This window comes from Vombatus ursinus, unplaced genomic scaffold (assembly GCF_900497805.2).
Source record: "Vombatus ursinus unplaced genomic scaffold, bare-nosed wombat genome assembly UNPS02014945.1, whole genome shotgun sequence".
Lineage (NCBI taxonomy): Eukaryota > Metazoa > Chordata > Mammalia > Diprotodontia > Vombatidae > Vombatus > Vombatus ursinus.
This window is the reverse complement of record NW_020954723.1, coordinates 2,801,783-2,820,242: the sequence shown is the minus strand read 5'-3', so window position 1 is coordinate 2,820,242 and position 18,460 is coordinate 2,801,783. Positions and strand designations below refer to the sequence as shown.

Below are 18,460 nucleotides of genomic sequence, written 5' to 3'. Positions count from 1 at the left end.
ATATATATATAAATATATATATATATAGATAGATAGATAGATATATCTATACACACACACACACAAAATATTTATAGCAGTATATTTTGTAGTTGCACAGAGCTGTAAAGAAAGTAGGTACCCAATGATTGAGCAATGGAGGAGCAAATTGTCATAAGTAAATGTAATAGAATATTATTTTGCCTTAAGAAATGATGAATATGAAGAATGTGGAAAACTTTGGACTATTTGTTGTAGGAATTGATTCAGCATTTTACTGATAAAATAGAAGAACAATTTATACATTGATCACAATAATGCAAAGAAAAATATGCATTGAAAGATACCAGAATTCTGATCAATGCGGTGACCAATGGTGAGTTCGGTATAGTGAAGCATGCCTCCCCAGAAGGGGGTTGGTGGACTAGCAGTGTGGAATGAAGCATTCACTGTCAGATATGGCAACATGTCTCTTTTACTAACTGTAGTTAGGGGATAACTTATAAATTATCCCTTATAAGGGACAGCTCTATTTGGCATGGGGGGAGTAGATAAGGGATTGAAATACGTGTGTGTGTGTGTGTGTGTGTGTGTGTGTGTGTGTGTACGTAAAGAAAAAGGGGAGTAAGGGGCAGGGAAGCTCATGTTACCTTTTCTACATTCAGATTGACTCCGTGCTGCCTATCATGAAAATCTTTCCAACACCGTACCAAAAGGCCAGTCCTAAAGGGGGCTCATCTTATGACATACAATTCCACAGTCTTTGCCTAGATCCAAGAGTCTCTGATATCAAGGAAAATATACTCTGCATACAGCTTAGAGCCTGCAGGGCTGGTACTATTAGTATTCCAAACCACATGTTTCTGGCCTTGTTGCAAAACGGGAATGCAAAAAGAGTCAGGTGGAAAACTCTGGACAGCTACCACCTCTGGAAGCCGCTGCACTTGCCTGGATATGCATATCTGAGTCCAATCCCACTTTATTTGACATAGGGAGAGTCAACCTGTTACCAACAAAGTAGGTGGTATGCCCATAAAATGAGAGGCTCCTCCCAAACTAACTCTGACTGATATATTTCATGCAAGTCATGTGACCTATTTAAAAGAGGACTTATTTCAAACTGAATGAGTCACTGCCACTTTTACATTAATAGACCTCCTTTCTCCATTGGGGTCCTAAAGTACTCTTAGTCAGTTTCTCATCCATCCTGAGGTAGGTTAGTGGATAGATAAGTAGTCAGCATCCATACTTGTGAAAACTGGGGCATAGAAAAGAGGAGAGGTTTTTCAGTGAAAGCAAAAGGAAGGAAAAAAGATCCAGTTAAGAGACAGGTTCCATCCCACCTGGTAGTTCTCTCTCTTTAAATGGATCATCCATCTCTGAACTCTTCGACCTGGCATCACTCTCACATACAGGAGTCTCGTACCTGGAGAAGATAAAGATGTGCTTCAGTTAAGATTGACTAACAACCCACAGCTTTGCTGTTGTGGTTTAGCATTCATAACAGAGTATCCACTTGTTATTTTTATAATCATATGCAGAGCTGTGAACTAGTCTGATTATTCTAGAAAACAGTTTGGAATTATTAAAAAAAATCACTGAACTGTATATTATCCCCTGACTTAATAAACTCATTACTAGGCACATACTCCAAGGCAGTCAAAGATAGACGGAAAGGAGTTATACATACAAAAAATATTTATAGAAGTTCATTTTATAGTTGAAAAGATCTGTAAAGGAAAGTGGGTGCCCATTGATTGGGGGATAAGAAAGGATGAATATAAAGAATTTTGAAAACTTGGGAATATTTGTAGGAATCGATTCAGCATTTTACTGATGATAAACTAATCACAATAATCTCCAGGAAGCCACAAATAAACAAATCTCATCAGAAATTATTCCAATTGTATCATTTTAATTGATCTTTTTCAATAGGATGGCAAAAGCACTTTTTAAAAGGTCATTATCCTTGTTTAGATAATTTAACCATCGATAAAGCACCCACAAAACCCAGGTAGCAACACTCATGGGTACCCATTATAAAGGGAAAGCTGGTTTTGGGTAATATGAACAGATCTCTCATCCTTAGCACTCTTCTATCCCAGTTTCTAGTTCAAGACCTACAACAAGCAGCTTGCCAGTCTTACCGAGTGGAAGTGCCAGGAAGTGGGCGTCCTGTGTCAACGAGGACACACCAACAATAGCCAGTGGACTGGTGGCACTGTACTGGCTTATAGAGCCCTCCAGGGGCACACTCTGGGATAACAATGCCCTCCCGGGGGTTCTGGCGAGCCTCTTCTAGCGCACTCTGTCTTTCCTGGTCACACGAATGGACTTTCTCTAGAAGAATCAATAGAAACAGATATCTTATCACTTCAAGGATCTACCTACTGGGCCAATACTCCAGACTAAAAGATGACCTGGCCCAGACACATGAAAAGGCTCCATTTATCAAAGAAGTACCATGGAAATCTTCAATGTGGGATCTGGTTTTTCTTTCTCTTGCTAGCAACAGCGGTACCTACAAGCACGTTGTTCTAATATCTGCCAATTTAGCAATGATTTTGTTTTTAAATTTTTAATTAGATCTCCCTATTTCACCCTGGAAGTACCATGGCCATTAATGGGCCAGATCCCAACAATAATTAGGGAGTTTAACCTGCTTGATTTCCTCTAACCTAATGAGCCCCTCATTAGGCAGCCTGGTGGCCCTGTTCTTCTGGGGGCCCACCATATTAGTGGTAATAATAATAATAGCTACCATTTATATAGTGTCTACTATGTGCCAGGCACTATGCTAAATGCTTTACAAATATTATCTCATTTTTTCCTCACAACAAGCCTGAGAGGTAGATGCTGTTTTACAGATGAGGAAACTGAAGCAAATGGCGTTTAAGTGACTTGCCCAGGGTTATACAACTAGTTATGTTTCTGAGGTTGAATTTGATTCAGGTCTGACTCCAGGCCTAGCACTCTCAGACTTAATGTGGACACCTCATCAACTTTAACCCTACTGCAGCCCAGAACTCCCAAGCTCAAGTTATCCACCAGCCTCAGCCTCCCCAAAAGCAAGAACTACAGAATGCACTCCCATTCATGGTGATATCTGTATTTTTTCCCCACTTAATAGTATTTTATTTTTTCCAATTACAAGTAAAGATTGTTTTCAACATTTACTTTTATAAGATTTTGAGTTCCAATTTTTTTTCTCCCTCCCTCTCCCCTCCCCAAGACAGCAAGCAATCCGATATAGGCTATACATGTACAATCATATTAAACATTTCCACATTAGTCATGCTGTGAAAGAAGAATCAGAACAAAAGGGAAAACCTTGAGAAAGAAAAAGCAAAAAAAAAAAAAAAGAGAGAGAGAGAGAAAATAGTATGCTTCAGTCTACGTTCAGACTCCATGGTTCTTTCTCTGGATATGGATAACATTTTCCAAGATGATTCTTTTGGAATCGTCTTAGATCATGTGTATTGCTCAGAAGAGCTAAGTCTATCAAAATTCATCATCGCACAATGTTGTTATTCTGAATTGTTTTTAAAGCCATAGAGTGTGATTCAGGAAAGCATATGTTGTAGCCTACTGAGGAATTTTGTCATGACAACTTATTTCTCTACCTTACCTGTAAAGACTATGGTCAATCCTTTTTTTTTAATGCTAAAAGTATATATCTAAATCCAAAAACTAGTATTATATGTGATGGGGAAACACTAGAAACTTTCCCAATACATATATAGGTATAAAGCAAGGATGCCTCTACCCTCGCTATTATTTGACATATTTGTAGAAATGCCAGCCGTAGCAATAAGAGAAGGAAACTAAAGGAATTAACATTCACAAAGAGCAGAAAATAATTATCCTTATTGGCTGAAGACAGGATGACTTGCCAGAGAATCTGTAAAGAAACTGACAGCAAAGAAACTTCATCAAAATAGCAAGATACAAAATAAGTCCACAAAAATCATCAGCATTTCCATATAGCAATAACAAAATGTAGGAGAAAATAATAGAAAGGGAAATTCCATTTGAAAAAAGCCTGCAAGAAGCATAAGACATTTGAAAGTCAATCTAGACTTAAGACACATGCAAGACATTTAAATGCAATTACAAAGAACTCTTTAAAGACTGTGGTCTATCAACTTGCATGACCTTCTTAAAGATGACGATTGTGATAATGGTCTTGAGAACCTTGTAGAATTCTTAGCCTGCCATATAAAATACATTTTATCATGATAAGAATATGAAGATTACTATAAGGTATAACAAAAATGAACTAATGATGGAATTTTATTCAGACCCGTTCCAGGCTATGGCAACTAGTAGAGACCCCTAAGACACCACTATTAATATTCTTTCTTTGGACAAAAAAGCCCTGGGTTACCAAATCAGTGTTATTTCCACCTCTGTTCTTCAAGATCTCCTCTCCATATTTATCTTGCTCTTTTTAGACTGAAGAACATTTTTCTTGACAGAGAAAAATGACAGCAAAGTGCCTAGCATCCTAGAAATGCTGACCCTCGGTATAAAACCACCACCCATCAGTTCCTATGATGCTTGAGAAGAATGACAAAAAAGAGTAGGTGGAAAGTCAGCAAAATTGACTGGGGTCTTCATTTCTAAACTTAAGTCTCTAGCTAAGATATCTTTGTGTTACCTTAAAAAGAAACCTTGAATACTTTCCAAGGTTACCTAAATCCAAAAATAATTTTTTTTTACTTATTTTCCTGACCCATTTTATGACACAAAAAAATGTAACATAAAAAGAGAGCATTGACCACCCCTCACAACAACAGCTTTTTGTTAATACCATATACATGGAATACATCATCACTGACATTCTCTAATGTCTCAGTGTGGTGAGAAGGTGATGTTGGGTTCTCCAACGTTATGCCAGTAGAGTATAAACTTTGGCAGGTCTCTTTCCAAGTAAAGAAGGCTTCAAGTACAAGCCTTGCAATAAATGGAGTGACTATTTTCCTAGGACCAGTCTAGCTAAATTGCAAGAGGCTTATCGCCAGAAGATTGGTCACCAGGTGATAATTATTTTTGGCTACAGCAGCCCATAAAGAATGTCTAGTGCACAGAAGGGCTCTATCTACATCAGTGGAGGTAGAGTTAACACTGATGATATCATAGGTATTTTTAAGTGTTGAAGTTTATGTCATATAACTCTTTGACTGGAGCTTTAAATTAATGTATTATATAGGCCACATTCTTAAGTAATAAATATGACTGAAAGAAAAACCAGAAACTGGAAGTTAGAGCTTTTCAGACAGAATAAAATATGAGGGATATAAATTTCCACCATCAGAGTCCACCATCACTATCCACCAGCTGTTGTGGACATGTGAAATAAAGAATAAACCAAGATAAGAAGAACAATGGCTTTATAGTTTGGACCCTTTGGGGAGATTTCTAGAAATTATTTACAGCGATTCTCAAATGTTTACAGAGAGCTTAGTGACTCACAGGTCAATCAAAATGTCATATACTCAAAAAGTAGTATAGAAACTGAAAACATAAGAACAGAAGACTTAGTTCATTTAGCCTAGAAGTTCAATCTGAATTAGTAAAAAATGTAAACTGTAGAATGCTTTTAAAGAAATTTAAGGTTTATTGCTTTCAACTCACTCAAACTTGGTTTATAGTACTTTTAAGAAGAGACCTCTCTTTAAGGAATACCTAAGCATGATTTGTATAATTTGTAATATTAACTCTTTAAAATAATAAAGTTTTTTAAAATATATAGGCTAAAAGGTCCCTCTTAAGTTTTTTTTATTACTGTTATTTTGCTCCAAAAAAACTGTTTTTTCCTTTATGAAATGGAGACAATTTAATCTCAGTCCAAATTAAATTATTCTATATTATTTAGATCCAAATTAGGAAGGGGAAAGGAATATGCATTTATATAGTGCCTACTATATGCCAGGCACTGTGCTAAGTGCTTTTATAAATATTACCTCATTTGATACAGAGGCAATGAGGTACAATAGAAGGGGTCCAGGAATTAGAATCAGAGTAACTGAGTTCAATTCTGACTCTTACACTAGTGTGACCCTGAACTTTCTCTCTTTGGGTCTCAGTTTCCTTACCAGTAAAATGAAGGCATCCAGGCCAGAAAATTTCTAAAGTCTCTTTCAGTTTTAAATTTGTGATCCAATGGAGTTCTACTATAAAGAGAAATTAAACGCTTCCAAGAATTCATTTGCTAATTCTTGTCTAAAGGTCACGCAATGATAAATATCTTATTTATAAAATGAGATAATATTTGTAAAGCACTTAGTACAGTGCCTAGCATGTGGTAGTCACTATATAAATGCTTATTCCTTCCCCTCCCCACTACTCCTATTTATAACTATCCCACTTACCAGCTAGAGATGACAATTTGGCTTAACTCCTTTCTGTGCAGATAGAACATTCCCTTTCTTTCTGAAACTACCTGAAAAAACTGGATTCGATCTTTCCTATGCCTAAAGACCTTAACCCTAGCTACTTTTGGATTTTCTGTACTTGAACTGTCACATTCCATCCTCTCTCTGTCCTCCACAAAAGGACATATGTGTCCTTTACCTGTCCATACCTGTCACTTTCCTAAGGATAGTGAAGCTGGTTCCAAATGCCACGAAGATATCTACCTACTTTGAAGGTCTCTGAATCACTTGTGGCTTGAAAAAAGCTCTCTAGAAGCATGGTACTATTTTAAAGGCCTGCTTTTTCTTGGAAGGGTTCAGAAAAGGGCAGCTATGTCTCATAGTGGGAATCAGGACCCTAAGTGACACTAAGGGTTAGTGTTTGACAGAGGAATAAAGGTTCAAAGCAAATCACTTTCTCCTCTTGGGGACTTTTTTCTAGTCAAACGAAAGGCATACAGTGAGTACCCACTCTGTTCCATCACTGTACCAGGTAATACAGGTGATAGAAACGATACAGAAGTGGTCAAACAATAATAAAAACAAAAACGCATCTTTTTCTTAAGGAATTTACCATGTAGCTGGACCAGAGGGAATCACAAAATGAATCACATAGCAAAGGAAATAGTATATAATCCTATTCATAACAAGTGTAAGAGTGTAAGGAACGTTCCAGACTTGGGTTCAAATCCAGTCTCGGATACTTACTAGCTGTGTGACCTTCTACAAGCCATTGAATTTCACCAAGACTCAGGCAACTTTCTGCAAGGGTCTGCAAACTATGACCAGAGGGCTAGGTAGAAGGAGGTGGGCTTGCAGGGCTGTACAAAAACAGGGATTTTGGCAAATTTAGCCCTTGGGTGGTAGTTTGCCAACCCTTGTCTTAAGGCTATATAAGTTTATGAAGTATCCTTGATGTTTTGTCTTTTAAAATTCAGCTCAAGTCTCACCTTCTGACCACTTCATACCCCATCTCTCCTCTGAAATCCTAAGGCCTATATCATCGTCAAACATCTGATATTTATCATAGGCTACCTTCTTCAGGACATCTCTCCCCTGTGGTTCTGAGAACTCATCTATCTACTCATATATCTTTTCTGTATATAGTTGTTTGCATGCTATCTCCTCTACTAGAAAGTGAATTCCTTGAGAGCAGGGACTTTGCTTTGAGTTTTTGCTTTTTTTTATATAAGGAAGCTTAACACAGAGTTTGGCACAAAATAAGCATTTAATAAATGCTTGTTCACTGACTATTGTCAGTTAATTCATTTACATGTCATATATATTAAAATATACACACACATATACACATTTATTTTTATCTGTTCTTCCAGCTAGGTAGTTAAGTAGTTGCAATGGATAGAGTAGTAGGCCTGCAGTCAGGAAGACCTGAGTTTAAATTAGCTGTGTGACCCTTAACCTCTGTTAGCCTCAGTTTCCTCAAATGGAAAATGTGGATAATAACAACAACTACCTCACAGGGTTTTTGTGAGGATCAAATGAAATAATATTTGTAAAATGCTTAGCGTAGTGCCTAGCACACAGCAGGAGCTATGCACTTCCCAACTAGATTGTAAGCTCAAAAAGGGCAAGAACTGTCTCATATCATGTGTTTGCAGATCATATAGATAGGCCCTGTGGCACTTAGCAAGTACATAAAGAATTTGTTGGCCAATTAGCAAGCACTCAATTGTTTGAGTCAGATTCCAAGAGCTCAGGGAACAGGAAGATTACCTGCTGCTACAGGTTAATGATAGCAGAGGGATTTTCCTAAAGCATAGGTCTGACCATGCAGTGATTTTAATGAAGTTGGAAAGGCACGCAGAGGTTAGATTGAGAAGGGCTTTAAATACAAAGCAGAGATCTTAAGAAGTAATAGAGAACCACCAGAGTTTGAGTCTCTACAGTCAGACTTGAGCTTCAGGAAAATCATCTGGAAAGACAGATTGGAGTGGGGAGACACTCAAGGCAGGGATGCCAACAAAGAGGCTATTAAAATTAGCCAAGAGAAAGAGGTTATGTGCTGCTGAATGAAGCTGGAGAAAATTAAAAAAAAAAACCTACCAACTGAATCCACTACAGATTTATGTTATACAGTCTCAGCTGGGCCCTCACTGCAGCAAGGCAATCCCTTTACATCTGTTTAATTAGCTTACTATTCCACTCTGCGCAGTGGTTCCTCTAAACCTTTTTATCCCTAGTCAAAGTTCCCATGGCTTTCATTCTGCCATCCCCTTAGCTGGTTACCTTGCCTCACATTTTACTGAAAAAAAATTGAGGTCATTTGCTGAGAGCTCTTTCTTCCCTCCTATTTATCTCAAATTACCCAGATACCTTCTGCCACTATATCCTTTTTTACTTGTCACACAAGAAGAGGTAGTCTTTCTCCTTGCCAAGGCAAATGATCCTATTTTACCCTGTCTTCTCCATAAGTTTGCACCCTTTATTATCCCTCTCTTTCACTTGTCTTCAATATCTCCCCACCTACTGGCTGCTACTTCCTGACTACCTAAAAAAAAAACATGCTTATGTCTCCACCATCCACAAAAACCCTCATTTGATCCAACCATCCTCATTAGCTATCATTCCATATCTTTCTTGCCTTTTGGGGCTAAACACCTTGAAAAGGCCATCTATAATAAATGCTTCCATTTCCTTTCCTCTCACTTTCTTTTTTAACATCTAAAGTCCAACCTCGTCATTCAACTGTAACTGCTCTCTTCAAAGTTACCAATGAACTCTTGTCTTATCTAATGGCCTCTACTCAATTCTCATCTGACTTCTCTGCAGCCTCTGACACTGATGATCATTCTTTTTCTCCCTGATACTCTCTTCCCTCTAGGTGTTCGCTGACACTGTTCTATCTTGGTTCTCCTCCTACCTATGTGAGTACTCCTTAATCTGCCCTGCTCTGATCTTCATCCAGGTCATTCCCACACTAACCACAGGGCTGTGCTGGGCCCTCTTCTCTCCTCCCTCTGTACTATTTCATTAGTGATTTCATTAGCTCCCATGGATTTAATTATTATCTCTATCCTGATGAAATCTCACACCTACTTACCCAGTCCTAACACCTCTACTGACCTCCAATCTCCCATCTCCAACTGCTTATTAGACATTTCAGACTGGATATCCTGTTGACATCTGAAACTCAACATGTCCCAAACTGAACTCATCTTTTCCTTCTCTTTTACTCTAAAGAGTATCACCATCTCCCCAGTCATCCAGGCTTCTAACCCAGGTGTCATTCTCAACTCTTTACCCTATCTCACCTTCTACATCCAATCTATTGCCAAGGCCTGTATATTTTATCTTCTTAACTTCTCTCATATACAACCCCTTCTCTGACACTAATACCACCTTGAAATATGGCAATAGCCTTCTGGCTGTTCTTGCCTCAAATCTTTTCCCCCTCCAAACCATCCTCTACTCAGCTGTCAAAGTGGTCTTCCTAAAGCAGACTATGTCACCACTTCACTCAATAAGCTCCTGAACATCTCCAAGATCATGTACAAAATCCTGGTTAATGTTCAAAGCCCTTTATAATCTGCCCAATTAACTAATTATCTTACACTTTACACTCCCCACCTCACACTCTCCTTCCTGTTCTTGAAAAAGGCACTCCATCTTCTCACTCTGGACATTTTTACTAGTTGTTCCTCATGTTATGGAGTGCTCTCCCTCTTCATCTCTGCCTCCTGGTCACCTTCAGGACCCAGCTAAAATCTCACCTTCTGTGGGTAGCCTTTCCTAATCCTTCTTAATCCTAGTGCCTTACCTCTGCTTATTATTTCCATTTTATCCCATATATATCTTGTTTGTACATGGTTGTTTACATATTGTCTCCTTTATTATATTATGATCTACCTGGGGACAGGAACTATACTTGCCCTTACTTTGTAACCCCAGGGCTTGGCACAGTGCCTGGAGCATACTAGGTACTTAAAAATATTTATTGACTGACTGACTGAATTAGGGCGGTGATAGGCACAAATATTTAGAGATGCCTTTGAGATAGAACTGACAATATTGGCAACTGATGGGTAAGGGAGTATTGGAGAATTAAGAATGACACTGAGACTATAAATGTGAGTAAATGTCATCCTTGACAGAAGTAGGGAAGTTCAGAAGATGGGTAGATTTAGGGAGAGAAATAATGACTTCTGTTTTTGACATACTGAGTTTGAGATGTCTTTGGAATATCCAGTTTGGAATGTCTAATAATCAGTTGGCAATGCTGAACTGACATTAAAAACAGATACCACAGCTAGATATACCATCAGCAAAGCCATGACACACTGGAAGAGGGGGAGGAGAAGGAAAAGAAGACCCAAGACAGAGCTTTGGGGATACACCCACAGGTAGGAGGTAGGATGAATATGGTCTTAAGAAAATAAAGGAAACATTTAAGCTATGTCCCCTACAATTAGTTCTAACCTCATCTGCTAATCTAATCCCTCTAGACTCCTGGCAAAAATGAACAAAATATTGAAGGAAAACCCAAAGTAAAGCCTTTTACAGGTTCTTTTTACAACTAGTTAAATTTCTTAACTTTTGGGATTTCTGGTTAAGATGGTGACATGAAAATTCACAAAGGGGCTAAATGATTATTAAGTGTTTATATTCCAATATAGGAGAATAAAGAAGCATCTCTTCAGAATTTTAGTGTCTTCAAGGGTCACAGAGGAAGTCTGGAAGACAAATATAGGGCTGAGGTGTGGTTTTGGTCTGTTATGCTAATTTTAAAAGAGGAAAGAAAAGGGAGGGAAGAGGTATATACTAGGGAAGAAATAAGGAAGAAGAGGAAGTTACTATTTGTTCAAAATTGGAGTGTGCCAAAAGAAAAGTACATAATCACGGAGGAAAGGTTACTTACAAACTTCACTCACTTAAATCTGATGAAAAAAAAGCCAAACACACAACATATACATTGATATAGGGTTTTGGGTAGAAACATTAAAAACTCAATAGGGAAGGGATATGGAGAGGGGGAGGTGTTGGTTTTAAAAGGACGGTAGAGTTGGGAAGATAATAGATAATCACTGAGAGTAAAAACTTCAACTTCAGAGAGTAGATCATAAGTTGGGGGGGGGTGTCAGTGAGAGGAGGTTAAAAAGAGACAAATCATAAGAACTAGAGACCAGAGTCTAGGCTAGGTAAAATGAGGAACAGCAGAGGGGTAGGAATAGATCATTTCAATTGTAAATAATAATTTGATCATATTCCTTCCCTTTCTACCTCCTTCTTCTTTCTAAAGGGGTTGGGGCAGAAAGGAAAGTGAGGGAAAAGGATAAGAGGATATGAATAGGTATAGGGATAGGAAATGGTACTTCTGATTTCACTAATATGGGGAATACTAAGAAGATAAAACTCCCTCTATCAACATAATCACCTTCTCTGAAGTTTATATTTTATAGAGTTGTCTACCGTAGTAAGAGGTTAGTGATTTGCCCAGGGTTACAATCAATATGTGTCAAAGACAAGACATGAACTCAAGTCTTCTTGGTTCTAAGACCAACTTTCTATTCACTACATCACTGCTGCCTAAACAGGATATTTTGGGTGGTGGGTAGGATTAGAGAAATGCACAATTAATGATCATAACCATGAACATAAATGGGATGAACTTACCCTTAAGACAGAAAAGGGTAGTAGAATCTAACAAAATATTGTCTAAAAGGAAGACACTTGAATCATAAAAGATTCACATAGAGTTAAAATAAGGGCACGGAAGAGTATTTATTATGCCTCAGGTGAATCCCCAAAAAGAAGGAATGGCAATCATGATCTGAGACAAGGCAGTACTAAAATGAACGTAGTTAAAAGAATTAAGTAGGAAAACTGTATTGTACTTAAATGCACCATAGACAATGAAATAAGAATAATAATAATATATATATATATATGTGTGTGTGTACATGTATACATATGTATGTATCCAGAATGATGTGGCATTTAAGTACCTAAAAGAAAAGCTAATCAAATAGTAGAGGGAAATAGAAGGAAAAACTATAATATTTAGGGACCTAAATGTGTCCCTTTCATAATTAAATAAATATAACAAAAAGATAAAAAATAAAGAAATTAAGGATATGAATAGAATTTTAGAAGAGCTAGATATGATAGCTATTTGGCGATTACTGAATGAAAACTAAAAGAAGCATATGCATGACATATTTATAAAAATTAAATGAATATAACTATAAAACACTAAAAATAAAGACTTCATTGCATAAATGTACACACAGATCTATATATATTCATTGTTGTCACAAGTCAATATAAGAAAAATGACAACAAAAAGGAAATTAATTGACTCATTCAATATCATCTCAAATTACTCAAGGGTTATTTTTAAGAACTAGACAAATAATAGAATTTATCTGGAGGAAGAAGAGGTCAAGAATCTCAAGATGGATAATGAAAAAAAAACTAGGAAAGAATGGATACTAGCAGTTTCACATCTCAAAATATACTATAAATCAATAATCATCAAAACCAGTTGGCATTGGTAAAAAAAAAATTAGAAAATATATTCAGTAGAACAGATGTTTATATACATGTTTATATACATAAAGATACAAAGTCAACAAAACATAATACCATAGAATGATAAATTCAAGAAGTCTACCAAGATAAGTATTTACTATTTGACTAAAATTTCTGGGACAATTGAAAAACCATCTGTCAAAATTTATGTCCAGATTAACATGTTATATTATATATTGCAATAAACTTTAAATGTTTACAAGGCCTAGTTATAAAATGTTGTATCATAAACATATTAATACAGGGAAGGGAGTATTTCATGGACATGGATGGGAGAAAAGCTCTTGACCAAGCAAGATTTTATGATTACATAAAATTGAATTTTTTCACTCAAAATCAATGCACTGAGAATTCGAAGGGAAATGGTCAATTAGGAATTTTTTTTTACAATGGATTTCTCTGATTAAAAAGTCTGATATCCAAAATATATCAGAATTTATACAAAATATATGAGTAGAATAGTCAAAGGCATGCTATCAACAATCATGTAAAATACTTAAAAATCGCTAATAAGAAGAATTGCAAATTAAAACAACTCTGTAGTTCTACCTCACTCCCATTAGATTGACCAAGATGATGAACAATTAAAAGAACAATTGCAAAGGAGTTACAGAAGAATATATACAATACATGCACTGTTGGTTGAGTAATGAGTTGATCCAAATATTCTGGAGAACATTTTAACTATATGTAAAAAGTCAGTAAACTTCATATTTTTTGACCCAGCAACTACCACTACTCAGCTTATACCTAAAAGGAACCAAGAAAAAAAGAAAAGGATCTACATGAACAAAAATATCCATGGCAATACTTTTTGTTGTAGCAAAGAACTGGAAACAAAGGAAGTGCCAATAAATCAGAGGAATGACTGAACAAATTATGGATTGTTACTGTGCCATAAGAAATGACATAAGGTATAGATTCAGAGGAAACTTGGAAGACTTGTATTGACTGACGAAGAGTAAAGTGAGCAGAACTTGGAAATCAATTTATGTAGTGATTAGAACAGTCTGAAGGACAACAATTTTGAAAGATAATAACCTTGGTCAAATGGATTGACCACCCACGAATCTAGGAGATTCAATGAATCTTTCTTTTTTTAAATAGTATTTTATTTTTTCCCCAATTACATGTCAAGATAATTTTTAGCATTCATTTTTACAAGATTTTGAGTTCCAAATTTTTCTCCCTCCCCTCCCCTGTTCTGAAAATGGTAGGTAATTTGATATAAGTTATACATGTGCTATCATGTAAAACATATTTCCATAGTTGTGAAAAAAAAACAGATCAAAATGGAAAAAAAAACCAGGAAAAAGAATAAAGTGAAAAAAATACGCTTCAATCTGCATTCAGGGTCCATTAGTTCTTTATCTGGATGTGGACAGCATTTTCCTTTGTGAATCCTTTGTACTTGTCTTAGATCATTGTGTTGTTACAAAGAGCTGAGTCATTCATAGTTGATTATCACACAATGTTGCTGATACTGTATACAATGTTTTCCTGGTTCTGCTCATTTCACTTTGCATCAGTTTGTACAAGTCCTTCCGGGTTTTTCTAAAATCTGCCTGTTCATCATTTCTCAAATTTAGATTCAGTCAAATGGCCACACTTGCAGACCTAGAGGGCCACATGTGGTCTTGAGGCCACAGGTTCTCCACCCCTGTTCTTAACCTTTTGTTCTTCCAGATGAATTTTGTTATTATTTTTTCTAGCTCTATCAAATAATTTTTCGGTAGTTTGATTGGTGTGACACTGAATAAGCAAAGTAGTTTAGGCAGAATTGTCATTTTTGTTATATTGGCTTAGCCTACCCATGAGCAACTGATATTTTTCCAATTGTTTAGATCTGACTTTATTCGTAAGAGGTGTTTTGTAATTGTGTTTATATAGTTCCTAGGTTTGTCTTGGCAGGTAGACTTCCAAGTATTTTATATTGTTTATGAATCATACTTTCTTACTCTTGGCAATGAGGTGATAAGCTAGAGGAAGAGAATGAGACATGTTTTCATATCTATGCATTTGTTTTACCTGACTATACTAGTTACAAAGAAAGGGCTTTGGAGGGCATGAGGGGTAGAGTGTTGTGATGTAAAGTGGAGAGGATAGTGATGCAAAGGAAAAGAATGGATACAAAAAGAATAGAAAAGAAAAGGGAATCAATGAAAAAATAGTACTCAGAAGAAAGCAGAAGTGAGTCTAAAAATGGATAGAAACAACCAGAATAATGTTAGAATTGCCATTTATTTTTAATTTAGTTTTAATATAATTTTAAAATATTTAATATAGTTTTTTTTAGAAAACCCTAGCTATATATAATAGAGATTGATATTTTCATAGACAATCCTTTTTATGTTCTTTGTATATGGAAATTTTCATGTTTGTTGATTTCTATCAAGTTCAAAACAATAAAAAAAAGGTTAAAAATAAAATCAATTATTTGCCTTTTGGCCTGAAACTAAAAGAGGGGTTATCACAGCAACAATAAGATGGCAGATTAGACATTTTCACCAGACCCCATTCATTTTTTTAAAAAACCCCATAAATGAGTAATTATGCACCAGATGTAAAACAATTATAGCTCAATCAACAGGACAAAAAGGAGAAAACCTCAACACGGTCAAGTCTATATGAATTAACTCACTCAATACCCCTCTCCACCAGCATTCATGCCTGGAATTCAGATGCACAAAATGACCTGAGGACTTGTGCCAGTGGCCCAAATTGGGATGCCATCTTGTTGCAAAGAATTTTTCAGAACATCTTTCTCATTATGTTCTCCTCTTCCTGAACAAGCAGGAGACCCTGAGTATTCCCAGAAGCATGAAGAGGAAGCAGAGGGAGAAAGTATATTGCCTTCTGCCTAAGGCTGCCCTCAGATTAGGGATTCCCAAGGCTGAAGAGACTCTTCCCAGAACACACTCCTTGCCCTAACCCAATCCTTAAAAAAGAGGCATATGCTGATTCAGTCCAAATAGAAAAGGAAAAGAGAAGACTCAAGAGAAGAACTGAGGCAGGGAGGCAATGTGTATGGCTGCTCTTAGCCTGAAGAGATGAAAGTCCTCTTGTGGTCAGTCTTGTCATCCTATGGGAAACTCAAGGTAGGGACCTAGGTCAGTTAACCCTCTAAATCCTTCATCTAAAGAGGTAGATGAAGTGGTCCAACTCTGGGGGTGTAGCAACAATGTAAAGGTGAAGCAGTCAGAGAGTTAGTAATTAGAAAATATAAGGCTAAAACACCAAAAACTTCAAGAGGAAGAAAACTCAATAAAAACCTAAAACCTAAATAGACAAATCAACAGAGATCATCTTAAAACCAGAAAAGAGCATGAATATTAAATCCTCAAAGAGATTACAAAAGTATCATTTAAAAAAACAAACTTTATTTTGAACTTAAACACTAAATATAATGAGCATTTCTATATACTAGGTAGAGCAGAAATTGAGGGAGAACAAACATGAAACCACGAATCTCTAGCATGTACATTTTGCTTTTTCCTTTTAAGTATATAATAAATTCAGTGTTACTTTCAAAGCCATCCTGCTTATCTATTTCCTTCTAAATTTTTCCCTTCTCTGCATTAAAAAAATTCTTCAATGACCTGCATTACTTTATTTTTTCTCTTTTGACATTATTAATGCTAATTCCCTTTCCTCCCAATCTCTTCAATTAAAATAAAAAGGAAAAACAAAACCCTTGGAATAAATATGCATAATAAATCAAAACAGATACATAAAGTAGACATAAAAATATATGTCTCATTCAGTACCTTTAGACAATCACACTCCTGTCAGGAAGTGGGTTAACACACTTCATCATTGTTCCTCTGAAGACATGGTGGGTCATTTCATCAAATTTCTTACGTCTTTCAAAGTTGTTTTTCCTTATGATATTATTATAAAAATAATTCTCATGGTTCTGCTCATTTCATTCTATATCAGTTTATTCAAGTCTATCATAATTTGTTCCAACTTTCCCCAAATAATCATTCCCTTAGTTCCCAGTAATTTGCTAAAACATATAAAGCTGCTATAAATATTTTTGGACAGATTGTTCTTTCCTTTTTTTCTTTTTTTGGTCTCTCTGATATACAGATCTATTAATTGCTGGGTCAAAGGGAATGGACAGTTTAGTTACTTTTGGGACATTCCAAATTGCTTTCCAGGAAAGCTGAACTAATTCAAAACTCCACCAACAGTTTATTAGTGTGCCTGGCCTCCCATAACCTCTCCAACAACTGTCATTTTCCCTTTTTTGTCATCATTGCTAATCATATGGTTATGAAGTGGAATCTAATGGTTATTTTAATGTGTATTTTCTCTAATAAATATTCATGATTTGGAACATTTCTACATGACTACTGATAGCCTTATTTTTTGTTTTATTTTCTTTTGAGAATTGCCTGTTCATAGCCTTTGACATTTCCTTATATATCTTGGACATGAGACTTTTATCAGAGAAATTTGATGCAAAGTTATTCCCCTACTTAATTTTTCTTTTTCAATTTTAACTGTATTGATTTTATGTGAGTGAATACTTTTCAATTTTGTTCTAGAGATAGCACAGTAGATAAAACACTGGAGTTGGAGTCAAGAAAACCCAAGTTCAAATTCTCTCGCAAGAATTTAGTAGCTATATGACCCTGTCACTTAATCTCTCTCAGTTTCAGTTTCTTCATTTGTAAAATAGTGGGGTACTAATAGTTTTTACCTGAGAGGGTTTATGTGAGAATCAAATGAAATAATGTATGTAAAGCATTTTGCAAACTTTAAAGCATTATATAAACGTTAGCTATTATTATTACTATTACTTAATTTTCTGAACTTTCTTTGATCACAAATTCCCAAATTCATAATTACAAAAAGTATTTCCTTCCCTGATTTTCTCATTTGTTTATGATATGACATTTTATATCTGTTAGGTATGTATTTGGAGCTTATTTTGGCATATGGTGTGAAATACTGTTCTAAAACTAATTTCTGGCAGATTGATTTCTAGTTTTCCTAGAAGATTTTGCAAATAATGAGTATTGACTCCAGCAATTGGAGTCTTGGGTTTTATTAAACATTATGCTATTATATTCTGTTGATTCTGGCTCTAGTGTATTCCACTGTGTGTTCCAATGATCAACTTTTTTTATTTTTTAATCAGTACCAACTAGTTTTGATGATTTCTATTTTGTAGCATAGTTGAGATGTGAAACTGCAAGGCCCCTGTCCTTACCTTTTTATTACTTTGTTTCCCTTGAGATTCTCAGTCTTTTGTCCCTCCATGTGAATTTTATTATTTTTTCTAGCTCTACAAAGTAATCCTTTGGTAGATTGATTGGTATAGCACCAGGGTTGTGCCAGTAACTATTTAACAAGTGTTTCTCATAGAACAAACTTAAGTTTGATCCACATTATTTAACATTTTCTCTATCACCTTTTTTAAGTCTAGACAACCCACAAAACAACAAATCAAGCCCTGATTTGTAGTTTTTGCCAATTTCTGAGGTGTATATACTCAAACTGAAAAT

The 18,460-nt window shown here is 35.9% G+C and overlaps 1 protein-coding gene across 3 annotated transcripts in view; it reads right to left on the bottom strand.

Annotated features, from left to right (window-relative positions):
* Window positions 1–18,460, bottom strand: part of LOC114030007 (SPARC-related modular calcium-binding protein 1) — a 195,067-nt gene that overhangs the window by 16,511 nt on the left and 160,096 nt on the right. For all 3 annotated transcript variants that reach the window (XM_027844669.1, XM_027844670.1, XM_027844671.1), the window contains exons 8-9: window positions 2,127–2,319; window positions 1,323–1,405 (exon numbers count right to left, since the gene is read on the bottom strand). In XM_027844669.1, the coding sequence (XP_027700470.1) occupies window positions 1,323–1,405; window positions 2,127–2,319 (276 nt within the window). The remainder of the gene's footprint in view (window positions 1–1,322; window positions 1,406–2,126; window positions 2,320–18,460) is intronic.